General features: G+C 28.8%; 1 protein-coding gene across 1 annotated transcript; it reads left to right on the plus strand.

The window, feature by feature from the left end:
• LOC149568597 (aspartic proteinase CDR1-like) lies at positions 1 to 1162 on the plus strand. The gene is made up of 2 exons (XM_089816750.1): positions 1 to 54; positions 758 to 1162. The coding sequence occupies exons 1-2, from the start codon at positions 1 to 3 to the stop codon at positions 1160 to 1162; spliced, it is 459 nt and encodes a 152-aa protein (XP_089672876.1).
• Positions 1163 to 13064: the final 11902 nt, after the last annotated feature.

The raw sequence follows: 13064 nt of genomic DNA on the forward strand, positions 1-13064 counted from the left end.
ATGAGGCATTATGAAGATCTCAAATTTTTCAGAACTTATTCTAGAACAATCCAGGTGAGGGTAAAAATACAAAGTTGTGTCACCTTTCAGGTTGACTTATTAGAATGACTGAAATTGTGTATTTCTATCTAAAAATCAATTTTGTATGAACACATCATCTTGATAAATTTATCATAGCTAAGTTATATATGGTCTCACACTTTTCTAATTGGAAATATCTATTAAATGCATGTTTTATACTAGTTTGTATCTAATTACTAAAAAAATTAAATAATTTCATAAAACTGACATTTGAATAACTCTTACTATTTTTAATGATATTTTTTAAATAACATATAAACATCATTTTATAAATCTCAAAGTGAAGAATATTCTCATATAGAGTTCATAGTGTATTAATTAGATATAGTATATTGTCATTAAAAAATTATACAAGTACATATTTTAACACTTGAGAATATGTCAACTTTGAGAAAGAAAAAAATATTAAATCATATCAAAAAAATTTAAAATTATATGAAATTCTAGAGGAGAGAGTCCTCTTCAAGAATGTATAATTTTTCTTTTGGTTAGAATAGATATATTTTTTGAAAAATGTGGTGGGAGATGAAAACTATCAATTTGAGGTGAGTTGAAATTTGAATCATTGTAAAAGAGAATATATATCTAAAGATAAATTTGATTTTTGATTGTTCTAGATACATATGATATCTATAACATAATCTAAGATATTCCTCCCGAAACTTTTGATCTGCAGCCGGACGGCAGTGGAGGTATGATCATCGATTCCGGAACCACAGTGACCATTCTGGATGAGGCTGCCTACTCTCCTCTCAAGACAGCCATCCAGTCCGCCATTCACCTCGCTCCTGTAGATGGCTTTTCCACAGGCTTGGATCTCTATTACGGGACATCGTCCACTAAGGACCTCGCCCTGCCGACCCTCACCTTCAACTTCAAGGGCGCCGTGGATTACGAGCTCCCAGCGGACAACTTCTTCATTCAGGTGTCTCAAGACCTTTCCTGCCTCGCAATGTTGGGCGTGCCCTCGGGGAACATTCCTTCCATCTTCGGCAACATACAGCAGCAAAATTTCCACATCCTCTACAACGACGCTCACAACATGCTCTCTTTCAAGCCCACCAAGTGCGACTCTCTTTGAACATTCGTTATCCTCCTCCTCTTCTCTGTCTCTTTCCCTCTCTCTCTCATTTTAATTCAACTTGGAATGCTTCTTGCGCTTTCGTTATCCTCTCCCCTTTGCTCTCTTTCCGAGTTTCCCTGTTACTCTTCTGCACCGTCGGTTGTTTTCATTCATTTCCGAATGTAATAAGTGATCCTGTCTCCCATGTAATTATAAATCTTTATAATTTAACTTGGTTTTTTTTTCACTAAATATTCAATCACATACATATGGATATGTATATACACAAACACATACATATAGATATGTATATACACATACATATACTGTTGGAAATACAAATGGGAAATGTATACTTCTGAGGGGGTGAATTAGAAGTACTAATCTCTAACCAATAAAACTTTTAACTTTAAAATAATGCATGCATAAACATATTGAATTACAATGTAAAGTAAATTATGAATTTTTAGCATATTTTTGTTCCTGTGGGATATCAAATTACTAATAGTTATACACTAATTCCTTTTGAGCTATGTAGTAACCAGCACAACAACATGACAGTCTCAACCTCATTATCCTATGGATAGATCTAGTCAAATGTAACCAAATTTTCAAGATATTGAATTTATTCATTTGGTTTGAGAAGGTATTATCTTTTGACATTTTTTAAATAAATTCATTTTTTCATGAATAATATGTTTTTTGATACAAAGGCCATTTCGTACAAGTTTCATGAATGATTCCATAATAATTTCTTAAGTTTTCCTATTGGAAAATTAGATAAACAGGTAATATTATAGCCACCTTCTTATGATCTTGTTTGTATTAAACTTTATCCAGCACACTTACATTTATTATTGAGAACTTTTTCTAGAGTTATGGAGTTAATAAGTAGGAGATAATTTCCACAAGTCAAATTGTGATATTGCTATCAGGATTTAACTGTATGATTTTGAATCAAACTCATTGACCCATGTTTCATTAGTAGTGATTCAACATGAATCCATCTCTCATGAGGATAAATGGAACACTTAACACTCATTGGATCTAGGACTTCCTGAGAGGTCACCCATCTTAGTACTACTCCATCCTTAGCGCACTTAACTGCAGAGTTTCCTCCCGGGTTAAACCCAAAGCTTGCAACCCCATTTGAAAAACCTTCACCAACTATTGTGTCTTATGAACCATTCATTAGAAATCCCGTTAAGCTCATTAATTGATAAGTAGGAGATAATTTCCACAGCAAGTCAAATTGTGATATTGCTATCAAGATTTAATTGTGTGATTTTGAGTCAAACTCATTGACCCTCATTTCATGAGTGGTGATTCAATATGAATCCATATCTCATGAGAATAAATGGAACACTTAACACTCATTGGATCTAGGTGATGGTCATAGCGGTGAAGCATCAAGATTTCTCGGGAGGTCACCCATCCTAGTACTACTCTAGCCTGCATGCGCTTAACTACTAAGTTTCATCCATGGTTAAAACCAAAAGCTTGCAACCTCATTTGTGACATACATATAGATCTGTATGTACACATCCATATTGATATACATACATATATACATATATACATACATACATATATATATATATACACATATATATATATATACATATATATATACATATATATATATACATATACATATATACATATATATATATATACATATACATATATACATATATATATACATATACATATATATACATATATATATACATATACATATATATATATATGTACATATATATATATATATGTATATGTATGTATATATGTGTATATGTATATATATATATATATGTATATATATATAGACACATACATGTACATGTACGCATACATATACATATGTATATATACACAAGTGAACAATGTATATACAAAAATATAGATACATACATACATATATATAAACATACATATAGATATGTATGTACAAATATATATATAGATATGCATATGCTCATACATATAGATATACATATACACATACATGGATCTGTGTCACCTTTCGGGCTAACTTTGAAGATCCGGTGGGACCGAATCCGACCGGATACCATTCGGTCCAAACAATTTTGAAAGAATCCACATGGCTATGAGCATTTGCCACATGGCATATCCACCTAAGTGGTGTTCCAGCTGAAATGGAAAAATTAATTTTAGCCAAAACACAAAAGATTATATAAGATGCAAAATATCTAATCCGCAGCTCTTTTTTATGAAACAAGTTTCCTGGAATCGCGAAGTGGGAAGGGCTGTAGGAGTAATTCAATCAAATCAAGTACGTCAGTAATTTTTACCAATTTTTTAATATGTCTTAAGTTTTATTTTACATTTCCCTAGGTAAATATATGGCTTTTAATGTGTTTTTTAACATTTTACGGCTTTAAACAATTCAAATATTTTTATTATTATGCATCTATGTTTTTAAGCAGTGTATTAATTTTTAAATAGTGTAATATTAGATAACTTAGAAAAAATATTGAAATTTCATAAAGTTTAGACATTGTTAGAAAAAATAGATAAATTGTAAAACATTATTTAGAGAAAATAGATGAAAATTATATAGAAAATATTAGAAAAGGTAGAAAATATAGAAAATATTAGAACAATTAGAAAGTTTAGAAAATGGTAGAAAATATTTATTAAATATAGAAAATTATTTAGAGAGGATATTAGAGAATTAAATTTTATTTTTTTTGGTATTTGCTAAAAATCATAAGAAATTGTTAGGTAAAAGTTTAGAAACTATTGTTTGAAATATTTGATAAAAATAAAAAAATTCTAGATAATAGTAGAAAAGTTTTCTAGTATAAGTAAGACTCTATCATTGAAGCAAATGAAACTGGTAACTAAAGCCATCAGATTGAACTAAATCAGACTCTACCTCTTATAGTGAAACAATTAAATTCTAATAAAAACTTTAATATTGAACCTTATAAATTATAGGCAAGAGTGGAACTTAACATTGAAGGTAATTAAACCACAACATCAAACCTAATCAAACTCTACCTAAATTGTCACATTGAACCAAATTAGACTCTAACTCCTATATTGAACCTTAAATTCAAATATGTCAACCTAAACCCTAAACTTTTAACTCTTTGTCTCTCTCTAACTCCTAAATCCCATCTCTCTAAACCCTAAACCTATCTCTAACTTGATAATCCCTAAACTTGTTTCTCTCTCACACTCTCTAACTTACATAACTTCATCTCTCCTAACCCTGACCTACTGTCTCTCTTTCTAGATCTCAAACATTTAACCCTATGTATCTCTCTAACTCCTAAACTACATCTCTCTAAACCGTAAACCTCTCTCTAATTATCTATCACAAAGAATGGGCAAGAGTTTTGCTCTGAAAATATGGAAAATTATATTATCAAACTGAGAAGAATAAAATGAAATTTACAATTGATCAATCCTTATAGAAGAAGATTGTAAAATCTAAAAAGGAAACCCTAAGAGTTAAAAGACATTTAATAATTAATATTTAATTATTAAATAGAAATGTGTGTGCATAAAGTGAAATCTTAAGAAGGGAGTGCAGGTAATTTAATAAATGAAACTAAATTAACCCTTAACTCCGGCATTATCTAAGTAAGGAAAATTTTATCTCTTACTCCGCATCATTGTATTTTTAGATAGGGAGTTTGTGGAAGGTAAAGGTGGAATAATTCCAAGCGCATGGTAGAGTATCCCAATACTAGGGTTAGGCCTTGAGGGACACTACATGTAGTTTTGTTTCTTGCAACCTTCGCATAGTAAATATATCATCTAAGAATGACCTTGGTAATTAGAGAAAGTAATGGGATTTTTGCATAAGAAATCGAATTAAATAAGTTCAATTGAATTATAATCTAATATATTTAATTATTTTGTAACACAAATAGCCTTAACATATAAAATATTTAATAATAGATCAAGTATATAAAAAGGAATCATTACAATTGAATAGCTATATTTATAGACTTTAGATCTTGTCTCCCACCTACTATTGAATTATCTTAAGGCAGGGAATTTTTGGAAGAGAGAGGCAGAGTAATTTTGGGCAATTGATGGATTATCCCAATACTAGGGATGTCGCTTGTAGTTTATTTCACATGATCTTTGCATGATAAATCTACCATTTTAAGAATAGCCTTAGTAATGGGGAAATCCATGAAGCTTAATGAACTAAGATTTCTTGAAACATTATGAATAACAAGGGGAATACTAGATTAATTCAAGTGTGGTCCAAAAAGGGATCATTACAATAAGGTTTCTTAGGGTAGGGAGTTTGTGGAAGGGAGAGGCAAATTAATTTTAGACATATGATAAATCATTTCAACACTTGGGTTAGGTCTTGAGGGATGTCTCTTGTAGTTTTTCTCATGCGACCTTTGCAAAGTAATTCTACCATCTTAAGAATAACCTTAGCAAATGGGAAAAGTGATAGACTTTTATGAAGTACAAAAATATTACAATACCTATTAAAAAATTTCTGAATAGAGAGGGAAGGAGAACGACATTCACAGTCAAAGTTGGTAAAATATTTCCTCCACCTTTTCTTATTTCAAATGTATCTAACAAAGTTTAACATTTATACTCTCTGTCTAGATAATGTCTACTTTGCGTCTTCATGCATTTATGTGTCTACATCGTGTCATGCATTTATGTGTCTACATTGTGTCTGCTTTATGTCTTCATGCACTTATTTGTTTACTTTGTGTTTGCTTTGTGTCTTCATTTGCTCACGTGTTTTTACTATAAACTCCATGTGTTTATGCATATTATGTATCTTCACACATCCAATTATATGCTTTGTTTGCCAACTCTCTAAGACAAGTATAAATGATTTTTGCTTGAGGACAAACAATATTTGAGTGGGAAGGACTACAATATCCCCGCCAAAGTACAACTTAATGAATAAAAAGTTTAAATATAAATAATAAACAGTCATATCACATAATATATTGGATCTTATTTAAATAATAAAGATAATAAATTATCTTAATTTATATATTATTATTAACTATTGATATAATAATGAATGAATATATAATAAAGTATGTTATTAAATATTAATCTAATACAACATAATATATATCAGTATATTGATATAAGAATAGTCTTATAAGTTAATATAATAATATATTTTAAAGAGTATATGTCAAATAAATAAATTATTATTAATAAATGAATAATAAATTATGACTACTTAATGTTAGTCAAATGATTAAAGTATAAATGATAATCACCTTCAGCAATAGAAATATATATATATATATACCCCTTGTACATAGGCATGTGATCCATGATTAAATTAAGAACCTTGACCAATAATTGGAAGCATGAAGAGCCAAGTAAGAGGTCAAGTTGGTTATAAACCCCTAAATCAAGTATATATAATTCTAAAACTTATAATTAAAATACATAGTGTGTAGGAGAAAGAATAGGTAAGAACATATGGATGGTATCATAATATAATATTTCATGCCTATAGTTACCAGCAACCCTCTAAAGTAATATAAAATATCTCCAGAAACTAGTGGCTAAATACCATAGAAAATAAATGTATGTTTTCACAAAAAGAACTCAAAACCTTTAAATAACAATACGAGTTAAATGTGAAAATATAATACATGATCTTGAGAGTAAATAATAAGGTTTGTACAGATAAATAATGCATTCAATAAGTTCAGTGCTTGCCTCAAGTCCTACGAAGATTCAAAAAATCAGGAGTAAAGAAAAAAAGAGAGAAAAATAAACCCAACTTAAAATGCATCATCCAAACCTTTCCAATTTATGTCTCCATGGTAGAAGAAGAATAAACTGTACAAAACTAAATCTCTCTATCATCGGGCCTTGAAAATCTCACATATAACTCTCTCTCCAAATGGGAAGAAACTTACAAATCATTAAAGAATTATACTTAAAACCCTCACTCACACAGTATGCCATTCATTTTTCTCCATAAAAATACATTTGAGAAATTCTTCCCCTTCATATTTACATTTTACACCACAAATATATGTTCTCGAATAGATTTCAAAATAAAAATAATTCCACAATCTGAAATTGCATTACTTTATGTAATTAATTACAATTTTACAAGTTATTTAGGCATATTAGAGATATATTAAGGCTATTTTATGGAAACATAATTGATAAATAGTACAAAAATGATGTAAATACCATTTCTACTTCTTTTGAGTATATTTCTTTATGCTCATTACTATATTTATTTCCTTGTCTCATATACTTCCACACAGATAATGCATGTATTACATACACCTTTTGCTAGTTGAATGCATTTTATAACCAGCCTTTGTATGTTAGGGAATTTACTCCTCTTTCAAATACTTATTAATTTAATTTTGCATGTTTTAATTTCTTTAATGTAATATCATATTGAATTTTTTTTTATTATCAAAGTGTACTGCTTAAACTCCCTCACATACAATTTTTAACATACATTTAAAACTAAATCTAGTAATAATGTATCTATGCATATTTATACAAAAATATATGTGTGTACCCATATACTCCCATATAAACATACTACTCCTAAATTATAGATAATTTTCATGAAAATGAAATATCCAAATTATGAACACATAAAAATTTTACAACCAACATCTACTGATCATACCATCAAAATAAATCATACAAAAAATAATCGTGAGACTAAATGACTGACCTCCTATTAGACTTAAAAAGGATATAAGGATTTCTGTATGGATCATGGTTCCATCTCTATTTTATCAACAACTTATTTAATGATTTTCAGGCGTACTCACACTTGTGTAGTCAGATATAGTCTATGTCTTGTACTTGCATACACTTGCATTATCGACTGACAAGATACAATACATGTGCATATATACAATAGGGACAAACAAGTAAGGAGTAGTGTGACATCATGTAAATCTCTTATAGTAGTGACTACAACTACCTTCCCTCAACTAGGAGACATAATGTACAATGGCTTATTCGAATTATATTAAAACTAAACCATAAAGATGAATTAAAACAAGACATAAGAAATATTTCCAACCAATGTATAGAGAGTGCGAGAGTGAATTATAACTCAAAGAAACCTATAAAGGATTATCCAAGGCACATATTAGACAATAAACCATATACTCAATTTCCAAAGACCGTTACATAGATCGTGATCAAATATATAATGCAAATCAAGCAGTGGACATTTTAAAAAATCTCTAAGTAGATTTGCAAAGATGTTTATTTTAAAGATAGAAATGTCTCTAGAAGCTTTTATATCATAAGATTTGAGTTAGTTTTATTGCGCTCATTAGGTTATCTAGTGGACAGGAATCATTATGCTTTAAAATTCTAGTTAAAAAAAGTTTAGTTTTTACTAAAAAATGTTTCTGAATCAAAGAGTAATGAGATTAACCTTATCTTCCAACATATCCCAAGTGTGATTCTAATATCTTCAAACTCTACTTATAATTGTCTAGAGTAGAGGTGAATTTGCATTAAAAAACTTGAGCAGTGAGAACTAAAATATGCATAGATTAGCATCAAATTATCAACACTTCCCCTTAATGCTAAGACTCACAATTTCATCTCTAGACACTCATACTTAACTCCTACAACTCAAACTGCAACTTCAAATTTCTAAAGTCTTATAGATAAACATACTACATCAAATCTAATTAAACTATTTTCTTACTTATTTCTCTCTTTCATGAGAGATCACAAGCCTTAGTCTTCTCATTTCTTTCTCTAATATAAAGAATACTCATGACACTTCCATGTGTCAACCAAAATAAGTAGTCATCAACTACTTCAATCAAAAAATTTAACCTTGACCCACCACTCTCTCTTCTAACATTCTAACATTTAGGTTTAATAAACCTTTTCAACATCTTTGTCACCTTATGCCAGCATGATCCATTGATCTATCCATAGCAAACCCATATATAACTTTTCATAGATTATCCAATGTAATCTTTATTCCAAGATAATTTTCAACTATGACTCTTAATACCACAAACATTAAAAGGGTGAAGATCCCAATATTTCTTCTTCTTTATGCCCTTCTCTATTAAAATATGAATATGTACTACATTCCTTTCTTTGAACTAATTTGTCTAAACCTACAACACTGCAAACATAAGATGTTTGATGTTTACCAAATCCTAGGCATGTAAATTTTTTCCACTAAATGGATTGGATGATCTCTTTCATGCCTTCATGCACTTTAAAAATCCTCTTCTTTCAAATCCTATTTTATGCGCAATCTCAAACCAATGTATGTATGTATGTATGTATGTACGTATGTATGTATGTATGTATGTATGTATGTCTATAGGTATTCATGATGACAATAAAATTTTTATATATATATATATATAACTTTTATTGTCATCATGAATACTTGTAGACTTATCTTTAGCTTCACCCTTACTTTAAAAAATGTTAGGTGCACCATCTAAAACTTCTAGATCAAGAGAACAAAAAAAAATATTTTCTGTTACAAGAGGCAACTCAAACTGATGGCTTTGGTTTCAAGATCTTATTATCTTTTTCCAAAATCTTTATCTTATTACCCAAATCTTCATTCTTCTTCTTAATTGTATCATACAATTTTAAGTTGTCATTTAACTCAACATTTTCCTTTTTAACCTTTTTCATTTCTTTCTCAAGATTCCCAATTTGACATAATATTCATGTCTCTCATTTCTAAACAATTTCAAATAGTCTACTAATTATGAATTGCAGTTCTTTAATTTTCTCAATTCATCATTCCAAATATCATTTTCACAAAGTAGACTCAACTTTTTGTGTTAACCATATTGTCAGATCATCCATTTTTTGTGTAATATTTAAAGTCCAATTTTTTGTTTTTCATATTTTATTTCTCACTACCAAATAATTTCAAAGAAAATTGATATGCATTAGTTTTTCTCCTTCTTGTATGTGGTCAATTAAATCTGAACAACACTTATATCACTCTGCACATTCCCTCGATATTAGTCATATAGTAGTTACGATGATTTGTATAATTAAAACTTTAGATAGATATTCAATTTATCCTTATTAAAACATTTTATAACCCACTATTGATGGTGTGAAGAGATTATAAATAACAGAAATGTAATTCATTTTGAGGAGAACAATCAATAAATGTAATATTGTTTATCTGCTCTATTCTACCCTGAATCTTTGCTATCATGTTTTACATTTTAGAATTCATCTTGATGCCTTTCAAGCTCCAATGGATGCTTATAGAATAATGTTATCAATTATCTTCATAGAATATTGAATCGAGTGAAGCAACAAGATTCAAGTAAAGTTTTTAGTTCGCATAGGTTTCATGTTCCTTGTCCACTAGGCCTCCCATCTGTACCATCTACTCTAAAATTTCAAAATGCATATCCAATATTTTTAAAATTATCACCAAAATTTGAGTAGGCTAGGAGACTCGTATCCTTAAATGAAAAATATTGAAATTCTAAACATTATTTAGAGAAAATAGTATAAAATTATATAGAAAATATTAGAAAAGGTAGAAAATAGAGAATATATTATAACAGTTAGAAAGTTTAGAAAGTTTAGAAAACAATAGAAAATATTTATTAAATATAGAAAATTATTTAGAGAGAATATTAGAGAATTTAAATATTTTTATTTTGTTTTTGGTAAAATCATTAGAAATTTTTAGGTAAAATTTTAGAAACAACTATTTGAAATCTTTGATAAAAATTAAAATATTTAGAAATTAGTACAAAAGTTCTTCTAGCATAAGTAAAAATCTATCATTCAAGCAAATGAATAATTTGATCTCCTATATACCTATATTAGTATTTTTTTTCATTGAGGATGACATCAATATTTTTCTTTGGTTCATGTTGAAATAGCCATATTCAATTGGTGTTTGTCTTCAATTATCATTAATTTAATGCCCTTTAATTAATGAATACATGCACATAATTCTTAAATGATGATTTCTTAAAAATTTTAAATTTTTAAATACCCCACAAGTTCAAATTTTTACCATAGTATATCACATTATATTTCAACTAAGTTTCCCTCTACTAGAGTTCCTTGAATACAATAAATTAATCTACATGAGATTCAAAATACAATTCTATAAAGCACTATCAAATTACACTTTTTTATAACAATCATTTCTTATTTTTAAAGTAATCATATGAAATTTTTTAAATGAGATGAAAAGTAAAATGAGAATAAGTTGAAGGCATAGACATATTGACTAAGAGATTATGATAAATGTAAAATTAATTTAAATATTTGAAAACATACAAACATAGAGAAACACATTATACAATGGGCTTTTAAACTTCTTTTAACAATATTGATCTCAAGTGGGACACCAAATTTATTTGGAAGTATGATAATTGGGTTATCAGTCAAGTGCATGGAAATACACACTAAGTCAGGGTGTGGACACAAGAATGTGATTCATTTCCTTTCTAGGATAATTAAAAAGGAGATGCATGCATAGATAGAGAATTAAGGATAGGAAAACGGCTTTGTCTAGACACATATATTTTACAACTATTTCAAATTTATATTTGTTAATTATTCTTCTAGCATGATGTTGTCTTCCCTTGTAATTATCTTTTGAATGTTAAAAATTATTATTTTCTTTGGTCTCTTGATCTCAGCCATCCTATTTGTTGAGTATACTTTTGGCAAAATATAATCGCTTGTTTAGCTATTTATTTGGATCTTATAAGCTCTCTCCACCATGTGCTCTTTATAGATTAGTGATCCTATATGTGCAATCGTTTTTAATTTTGAGCTTTTGTGAAAGATTTTATTTTCTTTTGCCTCCTTCTTCATACCAAATTTTTCTAGATACTCACCTCCAAAATAATTCTACTTTGGATAAAATATCTTCATATTTTCTTAATAATTATTTTTCTTTTTATATGTTTTTCTTGATCCATCACTTTTTTCATCACTTAGTTATTTAAACTTTCATTTTCGTCAGTGGGCCCTTGGTCTACCAGTGAAGTTGAATGGTTCTTAAAGAGCCTACCAAGGATCAAGTCTCATTGAGCACATGGCTCCAATATTGAAAACGGGCGAGGTTAGGATCATTGCCCCTGGCGAATTTGGAAAAATGGATACCCCTTAGTCCTTGGCTCTTAGCTGAAGAGGTTCAGTTGTAAGGCTTGTGCTCCCCTATCAGGTAGCTAAAAATAATTCCTAGAAGATCTCCATCAAAAAAATCATTAATTTTATTCTTCTATGTTTCTTTAGGCTCAAACATATTCCCAAATCATTCCCTATCTGAATCTTTCCTTTGATTTTCTTTAACCCATACATGAAGCAAATTACTTTTGAACCCATAAAACATTATTTCCACTACGATATTTTTAATTATTTAACAAAAATTTCTTCCTTCAAGAACATATTTTAAAATTTAAAAGGTGTATTTATTGTGTTTCACTTCCCTACTAATTTGAAACTAAAGAAGGAATTTCTCTAAACGTCAATTGTAGATTATTGTTAATTTTACATTGTATGTAGCCTAATCAAATTCTCACCAAAAAGAATCTGTCTTATTTGTTTGAGAAATATTTTTGAAGATTGAAATTCTACTATTCAAGGTTTAAATTCCATTTTTAGTGTAAATTTCTACAAAATTATTATGGTTTATTATATTCCTAAAATCTATTAATGCTAGGAATTATTTAGTTATTCCTCTAGTATGTTCTGAGACATCTAATGTTTTTTGATGGATTTGAGACATGTGATACTGCATTAAAATATCTTCATATAATAGCATTATGATTATGATTATTCCTCAAGGGTGTTATTAATCAACATTAAATGTAGAGTGCTACTAAAATTCTTAATGAGACAAATCTATGAGTTTGTGACTAGCTAATTTTTTATATGCCACATCTCTTGAACTCTA

This window comes from Cupressus sempervirens, chromosome 3, assembly GCF_028749045.1.
Source record: "Cupressus sempervirens isolate cs-2001-9-10 chromosome 3, ASM2874904v1, whole genome shotgun sequence".
Lineage (NCBI taxonomy): Eukaryota > Viridiplantae > Streptophyta > Pinopsida > Cupressales > Cupressaceae > Cupressus > Cupressus sempervirens.

Coding starts and splice junctions, on each gene's coding strand:
- LOC149568597 (XM_089816750.1), top strand. CDS start 1: ATGAGGCATTATGAAGATCTCAAATTTTTCAGAACTTATTCTAGAACA. Junction 55..757: donor CTTATTCTAGAACAATCCAG/GTGAGGGTAAAA, acceptor TTTGATCTGCAG/CCGGACGGCAGTGGAGGTAT.